General features: G+C 44.0%; 1 protein-coding gene across 1 annotated transcript; it reads left to right on the top strand.

Annotated features, from left to right (window-relative positions):
- Window positions 1-202: 202 nt before the first annotated feature.
- LOC136468620 (putative glycine-rich cell wall structural protein 1) lies at window positions 203-904 on the top strand. Its single transcript, XM_066467122.1, has one exon. It carries the CDS (start codon window positions 203-205, stop codon window positions 902-904), a length of 702 nt encoding a protein of 233 aa, XP_066323219.1.
- Window positions 905-26,996: the final 26,092 nt, after the last annotated feature.

Raw genomic sequence — 26,996 nt, 5'->3', positions numbered from 1 at the left:
ACAACTCTGTGCATTTGAATCATCGAGCCAACATGTATTGGTAAACTATACGCTCAAACAGTGCATTGATTTCGTAGTGAAACTGAGTCAAAGGCACATCCGCATATTGCATAATGACTGAGTGCATAATCTCTCTCTACTTAGGCATTCACACCTCGGAACAGAAAGCTTGCAACCCTAACCCAGCGGATCTGATAGCGGCATGCAAAAATGGGATAGCAGTAGAGGGAAGCAAACTGAAAATACCATTGTTGAGGCGGCGGAAGCTGGAGGAGGTGATGGATCCGGTGGCGTGGCAGGCGGATCTCCCGCCGGCGGCGACGAATCGCCCGGATCTGGTTCACGAGACGGCTACGGCTCGGAGAAGGCGACGGATCCGGTGCCGTGGAAGGTGAATCTCGCCTTCGTTCGCTGGGAAAAGGGATGGGAGGGGTTTGCGACGGACGGCGTCCGGTGGCGATGCGGGACCAGCGGCGCGGGCGAAGGCGACAAGGGAGAGCGAGTTAGGATGGCGGCAGCTGGGAGCGGTGGAAACCTAAGCGCGCCACCGAATGAGACGGGAGAGAGAGTGGGATGGCGGAACCTGAATATTGTAGGGACGGCGGAAGCAGAAGGAGGCGGATCCGGTGCCGTGGAAGGCGGATCTCCCGTCGGCGGCGACGAATCGGCTGGATCTGGTTCGCCAGACGGCTACGGCTCGGAGAAGGCGCCGCTGAACCAAAACCAGCAACACGGGCCGTGTGGATGTCGCCTTCGTTCTCTGGGAACAGGGATGGGAGGGGTGTACGACGGACGGCGTCCGGCGGCGACGAGGGACCAGCGGCGCGGGCGAAGGCGAGAAGGGCGAGTGAGTGAGGAGCGCAGCAGCTGGGAGCTCTGGAAACCTAAGCGCGCGACCGAATGAGACAGGGGAGAGACTAGGATGGCGGCAGCTGAATTCTCTAGACCAGCCGAACGGCTGCTCCGCGCCTGGGTCACAGTACTCAAACCAGCTCCAGCCGGTTTAGCCACATACTCGACCAGCCGAACGAGGCCTATATTAGTGTAAAACTACCGTTGGTGAGATACCTGTATGCATGCCGAAGCAGAGTCCATTGCGTCGTTGGCAGCTGAGACTGAGAGTGAGAGCTCCTGGACCGAAAATGCGTCGTCCCAGCGCGGCGAACTGATAGATCGAGCTGAGATCAGCTTCTACGTCTCTCTCTCTCTCTCTCTCCAAAAAAAAAAAGAGCTGATCAGCTTCTAGCGTGGTCTCGTGGTCGTGGCCCACAGGCCTAGCCAGCCAGCGAGGCAGCGAGAGCTACATTGACCTAGCTTTGGTCACTGGTCAGATACTCATATTGGAGATAGGCTAGTTTCTCCATCATCAGGTTGGCAGAATGGCAGTCAGGTTTTCATAGGGTGGATCTCGCAGCGGAACGGCAAGAAATTCAGTGCAAGAGTGACCGCAAACTTTCTACCAGGGATTTCCGCAATGCGGCAATGGTTGTCTCTCGCCTCTCCTTGCTTTAATTTGTTGAGCAAAGCTAAGCTTGCCAAGACGGAGAGCGATGCTAAGTGACCAGAACCGATCGAGATGGATGGGTTCGAGTTGGACGGTCCGACCATAAACCTCAGCAAATGGGATCCGTCTAGCTTGCTTCAATGAAAAAAGCACGAACCGAGCACCGTACTGGCGTTCCTACGAAAGCAAATCGATGTGCTACAGTTACTAACATAGTTCGTTCACCCGGCCGCACTATGGACTGAAAAAATCGATGGCCATTGGTAGATTTGGTTCATGCTTCTAGCTTCTCTGCTGCAACCCTCTGCTCGTGCAGCGGTTGGAACATTCACTGCTTGGCACTGTACCACCGGTGGATGGGCTTGGGCAGCTCGAAACGTTATTGGGCCTGTCTGGTCGCTTTTCGGCCGAGGGTGTTGTGTTGGTAGCAGAGGCGGGCCAGGTGCTCAAAAACAGAAGGAAAGATCAGAGGCGGGCCAGCCATTCAGACAAGTACAGTAGCGCGTAACAATTTCGGCCTCCAGGAAACTGCAAAACAAAGGAAAAAGTTCACATTACCTCCCTTAACTTTCGCGAAAGTCCGCTTTTTCTCGCTGAACTCCAAAACCGGGCAAAACACCCCCTTAACTTTTAAAACCGTTCATCTTACCTCCCTAGCCTGTTATAAGCAGTTTTGAAGTCGGTTTTGTCTTTTTATTTATTTATTTATTTTGAATGAATTTTTGAAAAATCTTAGTAAATCACAGAAAAATTATAAAATGGAAAATCTAATTTTGTTGAACTCCACATGAGTAGATCTACACAGTGAACATATAATATGGTATGCTTTAGTACAAAGTTTTTATTGTGACTTTAGATCTATGCTTTTCTATAATTAATTAGAATAATTCATAGATACAGTTCTATGGTCCAATTGTGATGAAATTTTTATGGTGGACTAACTATTGTCTGATTGAACTGTAGTAAAAATTTCATACTCATTGGATCATGTATAGCTTAGTTATAAATTTATTTATATTTAACAAGCATAAACCTAAATAAAATCTATAACTAAGTTATAAATGATTCAATGAGTATGAAATTTTTACTATAATTTAAGCATATATAATTAGGCCACCATAAAAAATTCACCATAATTGGACCATAGAAACTGTAGCTATGAATTATTCCATTTAATTACATAAAAGCATAGATCTAAAGCTACAACAAAAACTTTATAATAAAGCATACCATATTATATGCTTATTGTGTAGATCTACTCATGTGGAGTCCAACAAAATTAGATTTTCCATTTTATAATTTTTTTGTGATTTACTATGATTTTTCAAAGATTCAACCGAAATAAATAAAAAAGAAAAAGACAAAACCGCCTTTAAAACCGCTTATAACCGGGCCAGGGAGGTAAGATGAACGATTTTAAAAATTGAGGAATGTGTTTTGCCCAGTTTTGAAGTTCAGGGAGAAAAAACGAACTTTCGTGATAATTAAGAGAGGTAATATGGACTTTTTTCCCAAAACAAATTGTAGTAGTACTCCTTATGGTAGATCTTTGTTCAGCTGGGCCTAGCATGTAACACATTTGCTCGCTTTATTAATTGCCTTTTCTGCTCATACACACAAAACCATCTGCGACCTGCTACCTCTGAAGAATGTAAATCTTGTTTTTCAAGGTAAGATTAGTGTAGATGTAAAATTATGTATTTACCCCTCCTTCATCATTCTCTCCACAGGTAGAAACTAAAAAAATAACCAGAATATTCTTTTCATAGATAGATAAAGTAGTGGTATTTTAATAGGTAGGTTTCATTAGAAAAGTTGATTCCATGTCTACATTTACATTCTTTTGAGATAAGATTTGAAATGTGGAATTACAATATTTTAGGACAAAGGGAGTAGAATTGGTCACTGGTCAGACACCCGCCGCCTGCTCGAGAGGCTGGAGCCGGTTCAATGGACTGCAAACATAACATGACATGCAACGCTGCAACAGTACAATCTTCGTTTCGCCTCCGTAGATACGATTTTTCTATTTTTTAATTCTCATCACTCCCGAACCAAAATAACTTGGAAACAATCCTACAGTATTTATATGTACACATACATGCAATCACTTAAAATTCCACGGCCCTTTCATCTTTTATTTATTTATTTGGAAATATTTTATGTTAACTCTAGTCAATGAAATACCTTCATTTGTTTAATTCTTGAAGGAATTAGCCCATGGAGTGTTCAATTATCTGTCTGGCTGTGCCTGAAACCTCACAGCTGACGTCCCCGGAAGTACTCTGGATTTGGTAGCAAAATCTCACCCAAAAAAATGAATTTTGAATAAACACTAGAACACGTTTTCATCCAAAAAAAAACACTAGAACACGCACTCATGAAAATACGTCTCTGAAGTCAGAATGCACATCACCACTTTGCCCATGCTAGCACATCAAGGTTCAGGCTTGTTAGATTGATCTCTAATCCTAACTGGACCCAACGGTCCAGTTGGGCCTTTGATTCGCGTCCTGATCGGGGCGCCCAGCCCACCATGACTGGAGGACCCCTGTCACACTACGCTATAAAAAGAGGTGGGAGCCGGCGGCTCTTATCACGAGGTTCGCCTGAGCCGAGCTCCCCACCGACACACAAACCCTAACCCGATCTAGAGAGGGGCGTAGCCAGTGACGAGAAGCCACCAGCCGCGCCGCCCGTTCCATCGACGTCGACGTCTTCACCGCCCTCTTCACCGACCATCGCTGCCCGTGCGCAGACTACACCGACGAACATGACGGCGTCCTCTGAACCCTCCCCCTCTGCAGTGTCAGGTTCAACACCTTCTCCCTTCCCTCTCATTCTCTCTAGTTCTACATGTATTAGGATGTACTGCGTCTTTTATACCGAATAGAATCACTCTACTGGCTAGATTTATGATCCTAGTGATCCTATAGACACAACAATGGTATCGGAGCCGTCCACTAGGTGTAGATCTCGGCTGAGGTGTTAGAAAAGATAGAAAGGTCAGATCCGGTTCGGATCTAAGAAGACAAAGGGTTCGGTTGAACCCCAACCCTAACTGGGTTAAGGAAAGGAAAAGATGAAGAGGGTTTTGGCCTTAAGAAGGTGAGAGTCGAACCCTAAACTCGTGAAGACTTCATGGGGAAGATAAACAGTGAAACCCTATCAAGAAAAGAAACCCTTACCCTAGATCCTCAATCGGTTGAATCCGAGAAGAACAAAAGAAAGAAGCAAATCAGAGGGGGGTGTTGGGGAAGGGGAGGCCTACCTCGCCACTGCGTAGCGCTGCTACCTCACCGAAGCGCGGGGAGAACAAGGCCAACCCGGGGGCATTGCTCGCTAGGCTCCAGCCAAAGGGGCGCCGTGGTCAGGCCGCTCGACGGTGGCACGCTCACCCGCTGGGGAGCGTGCATACCGGTGAGGGGCCGGCGACGGCGCCATCGCTCCACCATTTCGCCCGCTCGACTCGCTCAGACTACGGTTGTGCTGCGGGGACGAGAGTGGCGAAGAGAGAGAGAGCAAAGAAGAAAATGATGATTGGAGAGCAAATATGGAGAAAACAGTTCGGAGAAATATTATGGCGATATACAAAGATTAGAGAATATTTAGAAAAATATTAAAGCGTGACTTAGCTTTGGATGGAGCGTCTGATCGGTGACGTATGGCGTTATCTGGTCGGCATTGACGGCGAACACCTGGCGGGCGATGAGTTGTTGGTGAAGACGACCTCAGAGGTGGTTCCGAGATTGGATCTGCTGTCGTAGGGGCTGGTGTAGCAGCGATGAATCATCGTCGTGGGCTGACTTGGGTCTCCACGAGATTGACGATAAGAACGCGTTGTTGATTTGAGGTCCATCGGGCTCACCATGGGATCAAGCGCAGACCCCTACCTGGCGCGCCAACTGTCGACAGAATATGCTCAGCAGTCCACCGAGGGGTATCCCACGATGATAGATTTGTCGGTGGGGGTGCGTGTAATCAGGAACCAGATGGTGACACAAGGTGCAGAGACAGCGATTTAGACAGGTTCGGTCCATCTGATCGACGTAATACCTTACGTCCTGTGTCTTTGGTGTATTGTATTGATCTGGACGACCAAGTAGCTTGATGTAGCCTATCCGCTAGGGGACCCCTATCTCTCCTTATATACTCTGGAGGAGGTAGGGTTATAAGGTAAGTATTCTATTTGGTACTATATAATGTTTTGCGGTGCACGCCGAGCAGCGCCGTGCACGCCTTGATCTTGTGGGCTGGGCCATCTCCGATGGTGCGGCCCATGTCTTGGGGGCCATACCCCCACAGGTTTGGGAACGACGGCCGACGAGGGTTTTTGATATCCCAAAGTAGACGCGTGACCGTTCGATGCTGGATGAATGGACGAGCGTGATCGGGCCAGCGATCGGCCTAGGCGGGAGCGCACGGACGAGCGGCTTTGTCAGCCCAGGCCCAGGTTGTGGCCTGGGAGGCACAGCGCACGCGTCAAGGGAGTTGAGCCAGGCCGTTTTGCCGGCTGGGCCGAATGAACAGTGCTGAAATGATTCAGTTTTTGTTTTTTCTTTTTTCAGTAAATATTTATTTCCTGGAAAACGAATAAATGGCTTAAAGTAAATAGAAAAGAGAATTTTCCTATGGGTAAAATTCACTAAATTGAGATTTATTTTCCGCTGCGTATTTTAAAGTTATTATTTTCATTATTAAATTCGAACCAACGGGAGAATTTAATTTTAAAAAATGGATATATTTGTAGCTTATTATAATATTGTTGTTATTCTGACCAACGTTGATTAATGGCAATATTATGATGAGTTTTTGTCATGCATTAATTCTATTTCTGCCCAACGGTGATATAGAATTAGTGTAGAGGACAATTGTATGTTTTAATTTTGACCAACGTTAGAACTAAGGCATGCAATTGTTATTATTATGTTTATGTTCTCACTCTATATGAATTGTGTTTTTAGGTGGATACAACTTGATGGGTTGTATCAAAGAGATCTCCACTCTCAAAGGTGATAACTATACGGAGTGGAAGAAAAAGATTGATCTGGCCTTCATCTTGGCTGAGGTGGACTGGATAGTCATCTCATCGTGTCCCACTGAACCTGTGGCACCGGTGAGAGAGACAAACGAGGTTGGTGCCGCTTGGACAACCAAAGAGAGAGATTTTGCATCCCAAAGAATGTCCTATGACCTTGAACATAGGAAGTGGGTCACTATCAACAAAAAATATTTGGCTATAATAAAGAACACGATTGAGTCTATAATTGTGGGCTCAATTCTAGAGTATGACACTGTCCCCGAGTACCTCAAAAGAATAAAGAGTCAGATCACAGGCTCTTTAAAGACATATGCTACACAGCTGATAAAGCAGCTAGTGACAGAGAGGTACACAGGTAATGGTGGCATAAGAGAGCACATACTTAGGATGAGCAATTTGACATCCAAGCTAAAACCAATGGATCTGGCTCTCAAGGAAGAGTTCCTTATCCATCTGATTTTTACTTCCTTACCAAAAGAGTTTGACACTTTTGTTGTCAACTACAACATACAGCCCGAGAAATGGGACATGGAGAGGCTCATGGCTATGTGTGTAAAAGAGGATGAGAGAATGAAAGCTGCCAATGGTGGTGTTGACACCGTTTTTTGCATGTGTCAAAATGATCAGAGTGGGCTAATCGGCAGGAGGAAAGTTACTATATACGCTGACAGCCGATGAAAATCAGCTTGTAAAGATGGTTGCCGATGAATGGTGGTGATCAATGGAAAGGTTGATTTAGACTCGGGCGTTGCCGATAAGGTTGGAGATGTTATTGTCGATGCCAATGAAGGAAGGCTTGAAGACTACTGCCGATGAAACAGGAAGTATGCCGATGGAAAGAAGGTCGGTGAGATTTCCATCATAATTGAGGCGGACAGGGAAATAGATAGGAGTTGATTTTCTTTTCTATATTTGTTAGAGTATGATTCATATAAGAGTCACGTGTTTCCTTAGATATGGACTTGGTGTCCTAGTTGTATTTGGTTATGTCTCTTTAGATCAGGGTATAAATATAGATTGAGGGGCAATGTAATAAAGAATCAATCAATATCAAAACCAATTTTTACTCCTATTTGCATCTACTTACTTTTCGGCGACTTCGTTAATTTGCATATTTTTCCTTTTTATGAGTTCTCATTGATCCGGTGAGTTGCATAGCTTCAGCGCGACCTTCGGCGATTCTCGAGTTCCGTGTGAGTACCTCTTGGCCGTGACTTCTGGGCGTATCGCTGTTGTTAGGACCAAAGTGCTCGTATCTTCATCCTTGTCGATTAACAGGTCAAATCGACTGGCACGCTTTGGATATCGATTTAGGTATTAGCCCTTTGTGTTTGCAGATCCACTTTTGCATCAACACATCTTTTGGCACGCTCGGTGGGACCAATCAATCCGATCAATATGTTCAATTCCAAGAACGATTCAGGGAACATTATCGCGGTATCAGAAGAAGATCTTAAGGAAGAGCAGAGGCAGGCTATGGAAAAGGCTGTAGAAGAATACAGGCAGCTTTGTCTGAAATCGTTTAGCCTGAACAAGAGTGGACAAGTCATCCAGAAGCAAGATTTGCCATTGCCTCGGTAGATTACCTTTGACTCCAATCCTGGTAAACTTCAAGAGATGGTTAATTCTGCAGTAAATCATGCTTTGATTAATCATTCCAATGTGCTGTCCAATACTATTCATAATGCTGTGGTTCGAACTCTCAAAGAAGGACAAGCGTCACCGCATTATGTTGGGCCTGCCTATCACCAACCAGAGCCAGCATCTGTCAAAACTCCATCGGCTCCCTCGGCCGTTGTGGGTACAGAAGTTACTTCTCCTCCAGTATCGGCAGGCTTACCTAATATTCAATCTACACCGATATGATCAGATCCGGTACTATCAGGAGGACGAGTTCAGCTTAATACAGATCTATTGGCATCAGCTATGTCAGGCCCTGTGTCTCAGAATAGCCAAATTCCTGCTAATTGCTGGGGATATGGTATGCCTCCGGAGTCATCTGCTTTCAATCCTGGGTTACCTCAAGTGTTTGATGCAGTAGGAAAAGCTCCTATACCATCGGCTATTTCGCCGATGGCTCAAGTGCCTCAATATGCCACAGCAACTACTGTGCAACCAACTCCAGGAGGTTTCCAGATGCCTTTGGTTCAAACACCCAATTCAAGTCCATCGGTAAGCTTACTGTCGATGCAGCAGAAAGCTCCTGCTATGAGTCAAACTGGGGTTCAGTTCATGCCTCAAGCTGGTTATAATTATCCAACAATGTCAGCAAATTACCAGCCATCGGTAAGTTTTGTACCGATGAGTTCTAATAATAGTTGGTCAGGACAGTTACCTGTTCAATATACAGTTCAGCAAAATCAGCAGGTTGTAGGGATTCAACAAGGTCATATGCAAGTTGGTTTCCAGAATCAAGCATCGGCAGCTCAGCCGATGAATCCTTTCCAATAGGTTAATGGACCACAAGTAACGGCAAATATGCCGATTGCTGGAGATCGTGGGCCACAAAGATATGTGGAGGGATATCAGCAGGCACCTCCCATAGAAATTCAGCCAGTTCGTCAGCAAGAGGCTGATGCTTTTTGGGCCTAAGGTCAATACTTATTCTTATCGGACTCCATACCCTCCTGCATATGATTTAATTCCTCTTTCAAATCGGTACAAGGTACCAGATTTCACTAAATTCTCTGGGCAAGATGATACATCAACAATGGAACACGTCAATCGCTTCATTAGTCAATGTGGAGAGGCAGCTAGCAGAGATGAATTAAGAGTTCGATTATTTTCATCATCTTTGTCTGGATCGGCATTTACATGGTTCATTTCATTACCACCAAATTCTATTATTACTTGGGTTGATCTAGAAAAACAATTTCATAAGTATTTCTTTGCTGGAATCCATGAAAAGAAGCTTACCGATTTAGTAAAATTGAGACAGCATAATGATGAATCGATAGAAAGCTTTGTGCAAAGGCTACGAGATGTAAAAAATAAGTGCTACAGTCTGGTGCTGGATGATCGGTGGCTTGCCGATCTGGCTTTCCAAGGGTTATTGCCACATCTTAAAGACAGATATGCTTCTCAGGATCTCTGATCAAGATACTAGGGTTTTTGAATCTAAAAAGAATTAGAGTAAAAAAGTATCATTTGTTGAAGAAGTAGGAGATTCTGATTCTGATGAAGAACCAGTTATCGGCTTAGCTGAGTGGGTTAAGAATAAAAAGCCGATATCTTGTCCCTTTGGTCAGAAAGAACCAGAAAAGTTTACCTTTGATATCACCAAGGCCGACAAGATATTCGATCTTCTGCTTCAAGAGGGCCAAATTAAGCTGTCACCTAATCATGTGATCCCATCGGCAGAAGAGTTGAAGAATATCTTGTACTGCAAATGGCACAATGCAACTTCACACAGTACAAATGAGTGCAAGGTGTTCAGGCAACAGTTACAATCAGCTATTGAATCTGGGAGAATTAAGTTTGGTACTTCCAAGGCCCAGAAGCCGATGAAAATTGATCAACACCCTTTTCCAGCAAATATGTTGGAGGCCAAAGGGAAGACCAAGGTATTGATGTCAGAGGCTGCTGAGAAAAACGCATCAGTGGATCCCCAACATCGGATAACTACCGATGATGCAAAAAGTAAGGGTTTGCTGGAAGAAAGCAGTAGTTCCAAAAACCCTCCTCGACCTGGCATTGTGATTACCCACCGAAGGCAGCAGGAGGGTTGGCGTCAGCGTAAGGACCGATATCGACAACAGCAAGAAGAGAGACGTCGGGAAGAATGGTATCGGCATAAAAATCATTAGAGGTGCCCGTTTTTCATCCATTGCTGAGAAGAAGGTATTAAATTGCCAACTGTTGAAAATTGCCCTGAGTGCAATGGTTATTATGGGGTCAATCGGTCAGAAAGGAGGTTTCAACCTGGCAATCAGGGTTTATTTATCAATGAGCCGATCAGAGGTAGAGCATTAGTGCATGATCGGCTGGGGGTAGACTTAGTGTACATGAAAGGCTTGGTAAACGCGCTAGATATTTTCTAAGGAATCAAGAGGAGCTTGAGGAGATGGCAAACGCAAGAGTTCCCGATGAAGAAATATTCTACAGGGACCCTAATATACGCCATGTAGAATCAACTGGGACCTGTTATCAGCCGGTTTGGAAGACCAAGTTTCCTCGATGGTGCCCGGAGGGTCTGACAAAGACATAGAAAAGAAGGATGCAACATGAGCATCAAGAGGATTTATACCGAGAGGAAAATTCCTCCAATGAGAGGTCCGGTCATCAGCAGTGGCAGGTAAAACACAAAAATAAAGGTCCATCGGCAGATGTTAATATGGTATTCATGTTGCCGATGGAGTTTTGGCACTATCTGATAATAAGGAAGAAGTTGTTCTCTCTGATCAAGTAGCTCAGTTGACACTAAATCCAATAATGGCTGTTTTTAAGAAACCTACTGATGACGAGAGACAGCATCTTAAGGCTTTGTTTATGAAAGGTAGAGTTGATGGGCAGCCTGTATATAAGATACTTATCGATGGAGGGGCTACGATTAATATTATGCCTTATGTGATGTATCGGAAACTTGGTAAGGGAGATCAAGATTTGGCCAAAACCGATATGATGCTGAAGGATTTTGAAGGCAATGTGTCACCGGCTAAAGGGGCAGTATGTGTTGAATTGACTATCGGCAGCAAAACCTTGCCGACGACATTCTTTGTTATTAATGGTAGGGGTGCATATAATCTGCTTCTAGGGAGGGATTGGATTCATGCTAATTGTTGTGTTCCTTCTACAATGCATCAATGCCTCATACAGTGGATTGGGGATAAGATTGAGTTTGTCCCTGGTGATTCTTCTTATATCATCGCATCGGCAGAATCAGATACTTATGAGCGAACTAAATGCATATCAGGAGAAGTTTGGGAAAAAGAATTCCTTAGAGTGGCTGATTATGAAATTCCACCGATCCAAGCAGTCGGTTCTGAAGAAGAGTTTTAATGGATAGGTTTGCCGATGATGGAAAATTAGGTCAAGGGTTCACATCGGCAGATGATTTAGTAGAAGTAGATATTAGTGATGGCGATAGGCCAAGACCTACTTTTATTAGTGCTAAGTTAGATTCCAAGTGTAAGCAGCAAATAACTAATTTGTTGAAAGAGTATAAAGATTGTTTTGCTTGGGATTATACTGAGATGCCTGGATTAGACCGATCGATAGTTGAACATCGGTTACCTATCAAATCTGGATTTTGACCACATCAGCAGCCAGCGCGCCGATGCAACCCTAATATACTTCCTGACATTAAGGCCGAAATAACTAAATTAATTGAGGCAAAGTTTATTCAACAGTGTCGATATGCAGAGTGGATCTCTAATGTGGTTCCTGTTTATAAGAAAAATGGAAAACTTCGTGTTTGTATTGATTTCAGGAATCTTAACAAAGCCACACCGATGGATGGCTATCCAATACCGATTGCTGATTTGTTGATTGATGCTACAACCGGACATCAAATTATCAGCTTCATGGATGCTAATGCAGGTTATAATCAAATATTCATGGCTGAAGAAGATATTCCCAAGACTGCTTTCAGATGTCCAGGTCATGTAGGGTTGTTTGAGTGGATAGTCATGACGTTTGGTTTGAAAAATGCCGGCGCTACTTATCAAAGAGCTATGAACTTTATTTTTCATGAATACATCGGCACATTAGTGGAGATCTATATTGATGATGTAGTGATTAAGTCTAGAGATATCACAAAATATCTAGCCGATCTACAAAAGATACTGGAGTGCACAAGGAAGCATAGATTGAAGATGAATCCTAATAAATGTGCATTTGGTGTATCGGCAGGTCAATTCTTGGGTTTTATGGTGCATCAGCGGGGCATCGAAATCAGTAGGAAGTCTATTGATGCAATTAATAAGGTGGTTCCTCCTGCCAATAAAACCGAATTGCAATCTTTGATCGGTAAGATTAATTTCATTAGAAGATTCATATCTAATCTGTCGGGTAAGATCAAGGCTTTCAGTCCATTACTTAAGTTGAAAGCCAATTAGGAATTTATATGGGGAGCTGAGCAGCAGTTAGCCCTAGATGAAATTAAGAAATATTTAACAAATCCTCCAGTGCTAGTTCCACCTCAACACGGGAAACCTTTCAGGTTGTATTTGTCAACTGATGATACCGTTATCGGTTCAGCTCTTATTCAAGAATTTGAAGGGAAAGAACGTGTTATTTATTATTTGAGCAGAAGATTAGTGGATGCTGAGACAAGGTATTCGGCCATCGAAAAATTATATCTGTGTTTATACTTTTCTTGTGTCAAATTAAGACATTATTTGTTATTTGCCGAATGTACGGTCATATGCAAAGACGACGTAGTCAAGTATATGTTGTCGATGCCGATATTAAGTGGTAGAATCGGCAAGTGGATTTTAGCATTATCAGAATTTGAACTACGTTACGAATCGACTAAGGCAGTTAAGGGGCAGGTTATGGCTGATTTTGTCACTCAGCATTGTAATACAGTGAACTCTCTAGAGGTTGCTCCTTGGATACTTTTTTTCGATGGGTCCACATGTGGTGAAGGAGCAGGTATCGGCATTGTGTTGATTTCACCTCAAGGAAGGAAGTATGAGTTTTCATTGCCGATTGTTGCTACATCGACAAACAATCAGGCTGAATACCAAGCCTTGATAAAAGGGTTAGAATTGCTGAAGGAGATACGTGCCGATGCTGTTGAAATCTTTGGTGATTCTATGCTAGTTATAAATCAATTAGCTAGGATTTATGAATGCCGAAGTGAAGTTTTAATTTCGTATTATGAAAGATGTTTGCAATTGTTGAAAGGGTTTAGAGATTTTCGTCTTGAACATATTTCTCGACTGCATAATGAAGAGGCTAATCGACTAGCTTAGCATGCTTCAGGGTATCAACCTATTCAGGAAGTGCTAACATCGGCGGTCGATACCGATGACTGGAGAAAGGAGATTGTCGATTATTTAAAGGATCCATATAAAAAGGTTGAAAGACGTATAAGGTTCCAAGCTACCAAGTATGTGCTCCTCGATGATGAATTATATTATTGAACTATAGATGGAGTTTTACTCAGATGTGTTAGCAGTGATGAATCAAAAAGCTTGATGGGTGAAATTCATGAAGGAGTGTGTGGAGCGCATCAATCGGCTTTCAAGATGAAGTGGATGATCAGAAGGAATGGATACTATTGGCCGACTATTCTTGAAGATTGTTTTAAGTATTTTAAAGGATGTCAGGGGTGTCAAAAGTTTGGTAATCTTCAAAGAGTGCTTGCATCGGCTATGAACCCTATAATTAAACCTTGGCCGTTCCGGGGATGGGCTATCAATCTCATCGGTCAGATTTATTCACCATCGAGCAAAGGACATAAATTTATTCTGGTTGCTACCGATTATTTCACAAAATGGGTTGAGGCAATTTCTTTAAAAAAGGTGACATCGGCTAATATGATCGATTTTGTGAAAGAGCATATTGTTTACCGATTTGGTATTCCTCAAACTATCACTACCGATCAGGGTACTATGTTTACATCGGGAGAATTTGGTGAGTTTGCTATAGGTATGGGAATTAAAGTTTTAAATTCCTCTCCATATTATGCTCAAGCTAATGGTCAGGCTGAGGCTTCTAACAAAGGGATCATTAAACTCATTAAGCGCAAAATTAAAGAAAATCCTAAGAGGTGGCATACAGTATTAAATGAAGCCTTATGGTCATATCGGATGTCATGTCATGGTGCAACCAAAGTAACGCCTTATCAGTTAGTATATGGACACGATGCAGTATTACCTTGGGAAATTAAAATTGGCTCTAGGCGAATACGTTCTCAAAATCAGCTGACGGCCGATGATTATGATACTCTTATGAAGGATGAGTTGGAAGATGTGGCGGGTCATCGGTTAAGGGCTTTAGTTAGCATCGAAGAAAATAAGAAAAGAGTAGCTAGATGGTATGACAAGAAGGTGAAGGTAAAGGAGTTTGCCGATGGAGATCTGGTTTGGAAATTGATTTTACCGATTAGAACTAAAAGTTCAAAGTTTGGAAAGTGGTCTCCTAATTGGGAAGGTCCATATCGGATAAATCAATATGTTCCTGGTAACGCATATATTCTAGAAACCCTCGAAGGGGTTGTGTTTCCCAGAGCATTAAATGGAAAATATTTAAAGAAATATTACCCTAGTATCTGGATGGATGCATAAAAGTATAAGTGTCGATAACAGTCCTATCGGCTAGAATTATACAAGGATGTCAATGTCTCATAAAGTGTCGATGCAATAGACAAGATTTACAAGTTTAACAAGGATTGGATAGCCAATATCGCACGCAGGTGAATCTGGTCGGCTTCCTTCATTTCTTTGATGTCTTCATCGGCAGCACCCTCCACAGGCTTGAGTTTTTTCTTCATGGCCAAGGCTTTGTGAGCCTAGATGTCTCTTTCTTGCTGAAGGGCCTTGATGGCATTGGGTAGCCGGCTTTCTTCTTGTTGGGCATGAGTTAAGGCTGTCTCGACTCCTTTCAATTCAGCCAATAGAGCCATCTTCTTTCCCGATAAGTCTAAGATTTTCTACTTAAGTTCAGCGCCCGAAGTTTGCAAGTTGCCGATGCCCTTGTGCTTCTCATCGGCAATCTGTTTCAATTGTAGCATCTCTTCTTTGAGTTGAGCCTGAGTTGCTCTATCGGCAACGCGTTGAGCAGCCCGTTGATATTGCAGTTGACGGCTTTCTAAATGGGTTGCTGGGAAAAGTACTTCTTCAACATCGGCAGGGACCTAGCCACGGATTGTTTTGAAAATTGCCTTTGCGGGGTCCGAGTCATCTACCAGTTGGGCGGTATCCTGCTGTAACAAGTTTAGGAGAGCTTCCAACTTGGACTTAATTTCTGCCGATATTGTTCCCAGTGCAAGGGAAGAACTTGTTTCCTCTCCATCATCGTCAGAAACGTCAATGGCAAAGGAAAATAGGCTGTTTGGGGAGTCTTGTTCCTGAGAAAAAGAAAAAGAGGTCAGTTAAGGATAAGTATGAATATTATAAATCGACTAGGTCAATCGGCTTACCTGTTTCAAGGCAATTTCCTGTACTTGGCTGGAGGAAGCAGCCTAGAGTATGCCATGTGGAGGATCGGCTGAGCTTGCCGATGGGATATCCTCTGTGGCCTCATCGGTGGTTGGCTCTTGGGGTATGATGACCGATGGTATGTCCTATACAAGAGGATTAACTGCTTGCTCAGTTGCATCGACTGATTCTGGCCGGATTACAGACATTGGGGCAGATGTGGGGATCGGCATGGACTTCTGTCGTTTTGGCTATGCCTCGGCATCTGTTAAGGCTTTGCGCTTTGCTTGGGCCTCAGCAACGGTTGGCTGGGGGGCATCGGCACTTGTTGGTTGTGGAGCTTGGACATCTGGTACGCTTACCGATGTACCCATTTGTTGCTACAAAATAAGTGTAAGGTATGATATTTAATAGATAAAATGTAAAATCAAAGGAATACCTCTGAAGGTTTGTCAGAAGTAGTGGTGCTTGATGTTGGAGGAATTGCCGATGATGATCCAGCAGCGGCTCTTACACCCTGATGATTAATGTTAATACAGTTTGTGATAGGCATGAGTAGAAATAAACAGGGTTGTTACCTTGAATGCCTTGATCAGGGTTGTAGCAGCAGCCAATGGAGTGGCCCTAGCTGTAGCCAATTTGGACTTGGAGGTGATGGTCTTGGCACGGGTCTTCTGGTGAGTCAAAGCAGCTAAGGTGGGGGCGTTGTAGCCGATCGGTGATATCGGGGAAACAGGCCGAAGATCGAAGGGTTTTCCACTTTTGCTCATAGATGGTGCTGGGTTGTTAACCTGTCACGAGAAAGTTAGTTACTGATATATGAAAGGAAAAAGCAGAAGGGAGTTAAAAGAAAGTTACTGCGTCATTGGGAATGGCGTATTCAGGGTCGATCATGTGCCGATATGTGTGAGCAGATGTTGCAAACAGTTGTTCCCTCCACTCTCGCCACCATTGCTTATATGATTCGGTGATGAAAGATACTGGCGTCTAGACGGATATATCGACATCTGTAGTATCGGCATCGGGGGAGAGTCGCACTACCCTGCTCCAATCTGTTCCGCAGGTGATTGTTTCTCTGGGTTTGATCACATCGGCAAAACAAAGTTTGATTGGTAGTTGCCCAAAAGCCAATTGATGGGATACTGCCGATGGGTTGTAAAATTCATACATAATATTGGTGTTTTTCCCGCTGCCGAATGTGTTTACTGGGATTGCCCTGGGAGTAATGATGGCCATCATGAGTTCATTATCCTGATTCAGAGTGTCATCGGCAAAGTTGAAAAGAAGGGGGAATCTGTTTTCTTCGTCAATATAAGGTACCCAGGCCCTATGATCACGAGAAAGACCATTGTAGAAGCTTTGGAAGAATTTGCCGATCTGGTCTTCATTGGCCTCTGTTCCAGGGAGGACAATTATGGCTTCACCAAAATTGAGGGGTGAGCGTGTTGCCAATTTCTTGTCCCCAAGCACATGGTCTTCAGCAATTTCTCGTGGGAATTGTTAGGCAAAGAAGTCCCATTGCAAACGTTTGTGCATATGGGTATTTAGCCACATATTGATAAACCACCACGGGCCTCCTAAGGTGCTGATGGGTTCGCCAAGCAAAAGTTTCTGGGACACTTGATGAAGAAGATGATAAGTGGAGCTCAGAAGGTATCGACCAAGAGGGAACCTTACACCATTAGCCAAGAGTTCAGCCACGGGGAGGAAGGCGTTGGTTGGTCCTACTGATCGACCACAGAAGATAAATTTTTCTAGCCACATATTCAAGAATGTGGCATGTTCCCTCTGGTTAACTATCCCGGTTCTCTGGCATTCTTGAATATATCCCATCCAACCGCCGATGTTGCGGGTATTCACCCTATATTCAGATTTTCTGCCATAGATGGAGCCTTCATCGGTAGTTGAAATATCCAAGCCAGTGAGCATGTAGACATTGGCAAGTGTGGGAGTAGCTAGGCCATGTCCAAACATAAAAGTGTTTGTTGTGTCTGACCAGAAGTAAGCAGCTGCAATCATCATTGACTCGTTCTTTTGCATATCGGCAATGGATAGCCTAATGCATTGGTCTAGCTTCCGTTCTGCCCAGTGTACTTGCATCGACCTATTGACCCTCAAGTACCAATCTTTCCACCCTTTGGTGGTTTTGGGCCAAGATCGGAATGTATCTTTCCATAAATTCAGAGAGAAATTTTGGGCTCTAAAAGGGATTCTGTTAACCTCTGCATTAATCAGATCAGTTGGATCTGGGTTGCCCATTGGTCCTAGGCATTGGACATGCGGCTGATCGATTGGAATAACTAATTTGTTGCGTAGTTCCTAAGTTTAGAGGATCTGAAGAATAAAAGAAAAGAGAAAAAATTACCAACTGTATGAACTCGCAAAGACCAGAGGAATCGAGGTAAAAGGTAACGGAAGTGGAACAAACCGCAGGGACGTCGAAGTTGATTGCCATTATCTTGAGGTAGATGGGGGCACGAGCCGGAGACTCGAGGTTGACGCTGGAGAAAAGTTCTTGTTGGTTGAGGTCGCGCAGTTGTTCGTCGGAGTCACCGCCGGAAAGAGAGAATGTCAAAGATTGGAGTCTGAGGGTAGAAGACGAGCGTTCCAGAGAAATCTATTTATAAGCCGCTTGGAGTAGGGGTATTCTGGACTTATCTCTATGCCGCGCGCATGTAGGTCGAGGTGGTTCAGATGGATATGGTAACTATTCACACAATAATCAAGGGATTGTACAGATGATTTGATGGTAAGTAATCATGACTTGGAAGAGATCTCGGTATAGGATATTTTAATTCTGAAAATGGTGGCATTATTATGTTAGGATCTTGCCGATGGATTATTGTTTCAGTATCTTAACCATAATCAGGGCAAGAGTGGTTGACAATTGTGCGATATTTACTGAGGTACGTGAATCAGGATTAGATTTGATTAGATTTGATAACAGATCAAGTTTTGGCTTGAAGGATGAGTTACGGTAATTGGGCGAAGGCAAACGTTATCTGGAGTAAATTTCGGAGCATTAATGGTTTTATACTCCGAAATTGGGGGGCATGTGTTGACACCGTTTTTTGCACGTGTCAAAATGATCAGAGTGGGCTAATCGGCAGGAGGAAAGTTACTGTATACGCTGACAGCCAATGAAAATCAGCTTGTAAAGATGGTTGCCGATGAATGGTGGTGATCGATGGAAAGGTTGATTTAGACTCGGGCGTTGCTGATAAGGTTGGAGATGTTATTGTTGATGCTGATGAAGGAAGGCTTGAAGACTACTGCCGATGAAACAGGAAGTATGCCGATGGAAAGGAGGTCGGTGAGATTTCCATCGTAATTAAGGCAGACAGGGAAATAGATAGGAGTTGATTTCCTTTTCTATATTTGTTAGAGTATGATTCATGTAAGAGTCACGTGTTTCCTTAGATATGGACTTGGTGTCCTAGTTGTATTTGGTTATGTCTCTTTAGATCAGGGTATAAATATAGATTGAGGGGCAATGTAATAAAGAATCAATCAATATCAAAACCAATTTTTACTCCTGTTTGCATCTACTTACTTTTCGGCGACTTCGTCAATTTGCATATTTTTCCTTTTTACGAGTTCTCATTGATTCGGTGAGTTGCATAGCTTTAGTGCGTCCTTCGGCGATTCTCGAGTTCCGTGTGAGTACCTCTTGGCCGTGACTTCCGGGCGTATCGCTGTTGTCAGGACCAAAGTGCTCGTATCTTCATCCTTATCGATTAACAGGTCAAATCGACTGGCACGCTTTGGATATCGATTCGGGTATTAGCCCTTTGTGTTTGCAGATCCACTTTTGCATCAACAGGTGGCACTATCAATTATCTGAAAGACAATAAGAAAAAGAATAATAATACTAACTCCTCCTCAAAGTCAAAGGGAAATGGTCCCATGCTGCATCAGCCTCAGCAAAATAAGTTCACAGTAGAGAAAGATCAATGTCTCTATTGCAAGAAGATGGGACATTATAGGAAAGATTGTCTCGATTACTTAAAGATGATCATGGCAAAGAAAGGTGAGAACATTATTATATTCATAAATGAATCCCTTATTGTATAGTATTCAAAATCTACTTGGTGGATTGACTCAGGTGCAACTGTTCATGTTGCTAATTCTTTACAGGGATTCCGTTCGACGAGGACTACGCAAAGAAGTGAAAGACACGTTAACATTGCAAATAGAGTCCGAGCAGATGTTGAAGATGTTGGTGATCTTTCTCTAGAGCTTGCTGATGGCTTCACACTTATACTTAGAGATATTCTTTATGTTCCCTCAATACAGAGAAACTTGATTAGTGTTTCATATTTGGACAATGATGGATATGATTGTCATTTTGAAAATGGCAAATGTAAGATAACATTTAATAATGCATGTGTTGGTCTTGCTATCTTACAAAATGAGCTTTATTTGTTATCACTACGTGATGAAGTGAATGTTGTATGCGATGATGGGAACGTTGCATGCGACAATGAGAATGTATCCTCGTCTGTGGATGTAAATAGAAAATGAAAGAGAGCTCATGATGCATTATCAAAATTATGGCACTGTCGTTTAGACCATATTTCGAGAAGGGGAATAGAAAGACTAGTTAAGAATAATATTCTTCCTCCATTAGAGCTCTCAGATTTAGAACAATGCAGAGAATGCATAAAAGGAAAGTATGTAAAGAAAATTAAGAAAGATGTTAAACGAAGCGTAGGAATTCAATAGATTATTCACACAGACATCTGTGGTCTATTTCCTGTAAAAAGTGTGGATGGTTATGATTCGTTCATAACATTCATAGATGATTACTCCCATTATGGCTACATTTATCCAATCAAAGAGAGAATAGAAGCATTGGATAAATTTAAGATATTTAAGGTAGAAGTTGAAAACTAACACAATTTAAAGATTAAGATAGTCAGGTCCGATCATGGGGGAGTACTATGGTCAGCATACCCCATATGGCCAAGTTCCTAGACCTTTTGCAAGGTTCTTATAGGAGAATGGCATAGTAGCCCAGTATTCTACACCAGGAGAACCTCAGCATAATAGAGTAGCTAAAAGGCGCAATCGTACCCTGATGAATATGGTGCGTAGTATGATAAGTTACTCCACCTTACCGTTGAGCCTGTGGATGGAGGCGTTAAAAACCACCATTCATATTCTCAATAGAGTACCAAGTAAGTCGGTGCCCAAAACACCGTATGAGTTATGGACAGGAAGAGTACCCTCACTAAACCACTTACTTGTGTGGGGGAGTCCTACTAAGGCTAAAGTATTTAACCCAAACATTAGGAAACTAGATCCCAAAATAGTAAGTTGCCATTTCATTGGCTACCCAGAAAAGTCAAAAGGTTTTCGTTTCTACTGTCTAGACAGACATATAAAGTTTGTAGAAATGAGACACGCTGTCTTCCTAGAGGATGAAATGATGAGGGGGAGCATGGTAGCTTGAGAAATTGACCTTAAAGAGAAGCGGGTGTATGCGCCCACTCCAATGATTCAAGAGCCATTTTTCTCACTACCTATTGTCGTTGCACCGACAGTGCAAGACACTATGGTGCTAGCACCTATTGTTATTCCGCCTGTGGCAACAATGAATGACGATGAGGAACCTGTTCTTCAGGATCCTATCGAACCTATTGCCACACATGAGGGGGAGCAACAACAGCCTCAAATAGAAGATGTGCCAAATTTGGAGGCCTCTAGAAGGTCTCAAAGAGTTAGAAAATCAGCTATTCCTGCTGACTATGAAGTATACTACACTGAGGAATTTTAAATGGAGGATGATCTCACCTCATTTGAAGAAGCCATGAGAAGTGATCATTCATCAAAGTGGCTTGAGGCCATAGACGATGAAATGAAATCAATGAGTGCCAATAAAGTTTGGGACTTGAAAATAATTCCTAAAGGAGCCAAAATAGTAGGCTACAAATGGGTCTACAAAATAAAACTTGACTCTCAAGGGAATATAGAGAGATATAAAGCATGACTTGTGGCAAAAGGCTGTACGCAAAGAGAAAGGATTGATTGCAATGAGATCTATTCTCCAGTCTCATGTAAGGATTCCTTCATAATCATAATGGCATTAGTGGCACATTACGATTTAGAATTACATCAGATGGATGTAAAGATGGCATTTCTCAACAGGGACTTGGAGGAAAATATTTATATGGCACAACCAACAGGTTTTATCATGGAAGGAAAAGAACGAATGGGATGCCATCTAAAGAAATTCATTTATGGATTAAAACAAGCTTCAAGACAGTGGTACTTGAAGTTTAATCAGACAATAAGGAATTTTAGATTTAAAGAGAATGTTGAGGACAATTGTGTCTATGCAAAGTTTAAGAATGAAAAGTGTATCTTCCTTGTCCTGTATGTGGATGACATCTTACTTGCTAGTAGTGATGTCAGTCTACTACTAGAGACAAAGAAGTTTTTGTCCTCAAAATTTGATATGAAAGATCTTGGTGAAGCCTCGTTCGTTCTAGGGATCGAGATTCACCGAGATAGAAGTAAAGGGGTATTAGGACTATCACCAAAGGCATGCATAGAAAGAATCTTAAAGAAATTCAGTATGCACAAATGTAGTCACTTACCTGCTCCTATAGTCAAGGGCGACAAATATGGGGATTTTTAATGCCCTGAGAACCAATATGAGATCGATCAAATAAAAGCGGTTCCATATGCTTCAGATGTCGAAAGCTTGCAATATGCTCAAGTATGTACGCGCCTTGACTTAGCATTTGTTACCGGGTTACTTGGTAGATTCCAGAGCAATCCTGGAACAGAACACTGGAAATTAGTAAAGAAAGTCTTATGTAATTTGCAAGGAACGAAAGGCCTCATGATGACGTATAGAAGATCTGATTCACTCCATATAGTGGGATATTCCGATCCTGATAATGCGGGAGATGATAGAAAATCCACGTCTGGATATATATTCACTCTCGCAGGGGAGCTATTTCATGGAAAAGCTCAAAGCAAACTGTCACTACATCATCCATAATATATGCTGAGTTTGTAGCATGTTATGAGGCAATGAGGCAGGTGAATTGGCTAAAGAAGTTCATACCCGGTTTGAAGGTGGTTGACGACATCTATAGACCACTTAAGTTATACTGCGATAATAATCCAGCAGTACAGTATGCTCACAACAATAAGTCAAGTGGTGCTGCCAAACACATTGACATAAAAGTATTATGTTGTAAAAGATAAAGTTTGGGATCATGTCATAAGTCTTGAGCACATAAGTACCGAAAAGATGCTCGCAGATCTGCTTACAAAAGACTTACCACCCAACGTGTTTAGAGAACATGTAGCCGGCATGGGTTTAAGGGAAAGCCTATAATTCCTGGACAAAAGAAGGCCCAAAAGTTAAGTATCTATTTCATAACAGAGTGGTGTGTTATAGTTGTTAAATCTATCGGTAATTGTGGGGCTATGGCCCCCGGTATCCTCAAGACAAGACATGGGCCGCACCATCGGAGGTGGCCCGGCCCACAAGATCAAGGTGTGCACGGCACTGCTCGGCGTGCACCACAAGATATTGTATAGTACCAAATAGGATACTTACCTTGTAACCCTACCTCCTCCAGAGTATATAAGGAGAGGTAGGGGTCCCCGAGCGGGGAGGATCGATCACGATCCATCTATCATCTCATTGACATGATCCATCTATCATCTCATTGACATACAGCAATACAATCAGACGTAGGACGTAGGTATTACGCCTTCATGGTGGCCGAACCTAGATAAAACCTCGTGTCTGTCTTGCGTCACCATCTCGTTCGTAGCTTGCGCACCTATCTGCCGATGATCTACTACCTTGGGCATACCCCTAGGTAGACTACCGACCATATTTCATTGACAGTGGCGCGCCAGGTAGGGGGTGTGCGTACTGCTCCCCAAATGAACAAGATGGTCATCATCTCCAGTTCCATGGCTATGCCGAATGGCCTCATGTTCACCATCGGCCAGATCACCTGGACCACTGGCTCTGACAACTTCATCGCCATGACCACGGAGGAGGCACGGATCCAATCTGCATCGACCACTGCTTCACCGGCATCAGCTACGGCTCCGACCATGTTGGACCTAGCTCTGGCCACACCAGCATCGTCTTCAGCCACGCCGACAACCCATTGTTCGCTTCCTTGCTACAAAGGGAGGCAAATCGACAACACCGACCTACTCAACTCCATCGATCGGGTCAGCACCAAGCTTGCTAAAACCCTAGCTCTGGTAGATTCGATTCAAAATCAACATACTGAGTAGGTAACCACAACCCACAATAGATCTACCTAGCTAGCTCGGGCCAGTCATCCTGCACAACTCGGTACAGATCTCGTGGTCACATCTACTCCTGAAGGGCGCTCCGTTCATCGTCGACTAGCCCCCGTAATGGGTCTCCGGCTCTCCAAGTGCGAAGCCTTGATGGAGAATTACCAGGCTCAGCCCTACGGCCTACGAAACACTACTTCCAACTACGCGTACAATATACAACGCTGCTCGGATCTGTGTTTTATACATCGACCTCGGCCAAAGCCATGCAACTTTGTCAACATGGTTCGGATTGAGGAGTATCAAGAGATTTGCATGATGGCTTGCCATTACATGCACGATGAAGATGACATCAAGCAGCCATGCAAGAAGATGGAGTACAAGCAAGTGGGCCAACTATGGGTGTTCGTGTTATGTATGTATTCATACACAATGTACAGCAACAACCTGGAAGGGATCCATGTGCTTCTCCGACTCCAAATATGAAGACCACATACAATCTACTAAACCGCCATCAGGCTACTCTATAACCTTCACACAAGCAAGAAAGATCTCCGACTGCGCCCGACCTCGGCTGGACATGCCCGAGGGCTTTTGCCTCCCCATGCGATGGAACTAGGTACATGCCCTCCGACCACTGAACTGATCGAGCAACCATGTCGACCACGGACCATGTCGATCACATCCCAAGCGGCTCCACCGAGCTCCAACCATGTCGATCATGGACCACGTCGACCACGTCTCGAGCAGCTCCGCTGAGCTTCAACCACGGACCACGTCCCGAGCGGCTCCATCGAGCTCCGACCACCTCGACCACCAGACCACGTCGTAATGATGATCGCCATGAAGAACGGCACTATGACAACCGTGACCACCATCACGACAGGCCGAAAAGCACGAGGACCAGACAACTTTATCACCATCGACCAGATTTCTATCCAAAGATAAGTACACTTCTAATATTTATATTTAATATAATTTTCATTACGATGTTTCTCCATAGCATTCTCGTCATGATTATTCTTCAAATAACGTTTGTCCATGTATACAATCTTAAATATAACATATAGCTATACTTAATGCAAATCCTCGACCAGTCATGTTGACGCTCGATGTCTCCAGAGATGGTCCTGTCTCTGGCTCCTCCCTATACATGCACGAGCATCTGCCCTCTGCGTTATGGGTGGCCGGCAGTGGCTCCTTAGCGACACTTTTTCTTCCTACATGTGCACGGGCTCCGCGCCCCGCGTTATGGTTAACGGGCTAGCTAGGGTTGGAGACTCAGCTACATACTAATTGGTCGGACAGTTTATATTAAGTATAAACACAAACTTCACATTAACACTGATGTTTACAAAGCACCAACTGCTTTATCACATCATGCTCATTTGCAAATGACTGCTGAGCGTCATATGCTATTTTCTTCACCGCTGATTTTTTCTCCATAATTTATTATTTTATACATCATGTACTACCATTCTACATATTTATATTGCAGGAATTTCGAGCTATGCACGGGGACTTCGTTGCTCGCTCCTCGACCTATGCTCGAGGACTGCCTCGACCACTCTCCGACCACAGCTCGGGGCCTTCGCGTCTCGACTACATGCGACTAGCGACTCGCATACAGTTGGGATATTTTTTTCACACTTATACCTTGCTACAAGGCTGATACCTCGCCTTTCAGCAAGCTCGGGGACTACATCGGTACGATGCACCTGCCGGTGCAACTCATATCGTTTGTACGACGATTGGATTCTCAACTTAACTGGAAATTCTTTTTAGACTCTGGCACCACGTGCCTACATCACCTACTACTAGGCTCGGGGACTAAGTGGGCATATTTCACCTTATGGTGAATGTGCTTATTTTATCGACCCCTACGCTCTGACTGTTGGCCATAACTACTACTGTACAAGGGTCACTTACATTTCTTATCAGAAATACAAGTGGGCACACTTGATCAGGAAAGAAATCTTTTTCTCTTTTCTTCAGAGCACCGTGCATTCTTCAGACAACCAGAATCTTCAGCTATAATCGTGGTCTACTGCTCCTTGTGCTAACTAGAATACTAGCACATCTGCTTAGTCAATGTTTTAACCAGTTGGAGATGACATGAAGACAGACCGCATTAGCCGAAGAAGATCAAACAGCGTGTCGTAACATAATACATGGTGCTCAGGGACTAGCTGTCGGGGACTCCACGCTCCTTGGTGCTCGGACATCGCCAGCGACGCCAGGGACTCCTCGGTGCTTAGACCTCGTCGCCTACGCCGAGGACTCCTCGGTGCTCGGTCATCACCAGCGACACTGGGAACTTCTCGTTCCTCGCTCCTTGGTGCTCGGTCATCGTCGCCTACACCGGGGACTCCCTTACTACTCGGATCTTGCTACGTCTCATCGGTGTGCTATCAAGCTGCTCCATGCTATTCAGATCAGGATGCTGATCTTGGGCAGCACGTCTAGGGTCTTGATACGCGCATGTCGGACGACGTCGGCAAAGCTTTCAGACTTCTTTTTTTTTGACCCTGCTATAAGATCCATCCTTCATCTTTCAGCAGGCTCGGGAACTAAGTGGGCACACTTCACCTTGTGGTGAATGTGCTTGTTCTCATCTCGAGGCTACGCCCGGGGACTGGCTGCCTGCTCGGCTGGTCTTCTACTTTCTGACCCTGGCATCACGCGACTACATCACCTACTGTCAGGCTCGAGGACTAGCTGTGGGGGTATGGTCCCCGGTATCCTCAAGACAAGACATGGGCTGCACCATCGGAGGTGGCCCCGCCCACAAGATCAAGGCGTGCATGGCGCTGCTCGACGTGCACCGCAAGACATTGTATAGTACCAAATAGGATACTTACCTTGTAACCCTACCTCCTCCAGAGTATATAAGGAGAGGTAGGGGTCCCTAGCGGGGAGGATCGATCATGATCCATCTATCATCTCGTTGACATACAACAATACAATCAGACGCAGGACGTAGGTATTACGCCTTCACGGCGGCCGAACCTGGATAAAACCTCATGTCTGTCTTGCGTCACCATCTCGTTCGTAGCTTGCGCACCTGTCTGCCGATAAT

Source organism: Miscanthus floridulus, chromosome 8 (genome assembly GCF_019320115.1).
Source record: "Miscanthus floridulus cultivar M001 chromosome 8, ASM1932011v1, whole genome shotgun sequence".
NCBI lineage: Eukaryota > Viridiplantae > Streptophyta > Magnoliopsida > Poales > Poaceae > Miscanthus > Miscanthus floridulus.
Note: the sequence above shows the minus strand (reverse complement) of the source record. Positions and strands in the feature narration are given on the sequence as shown.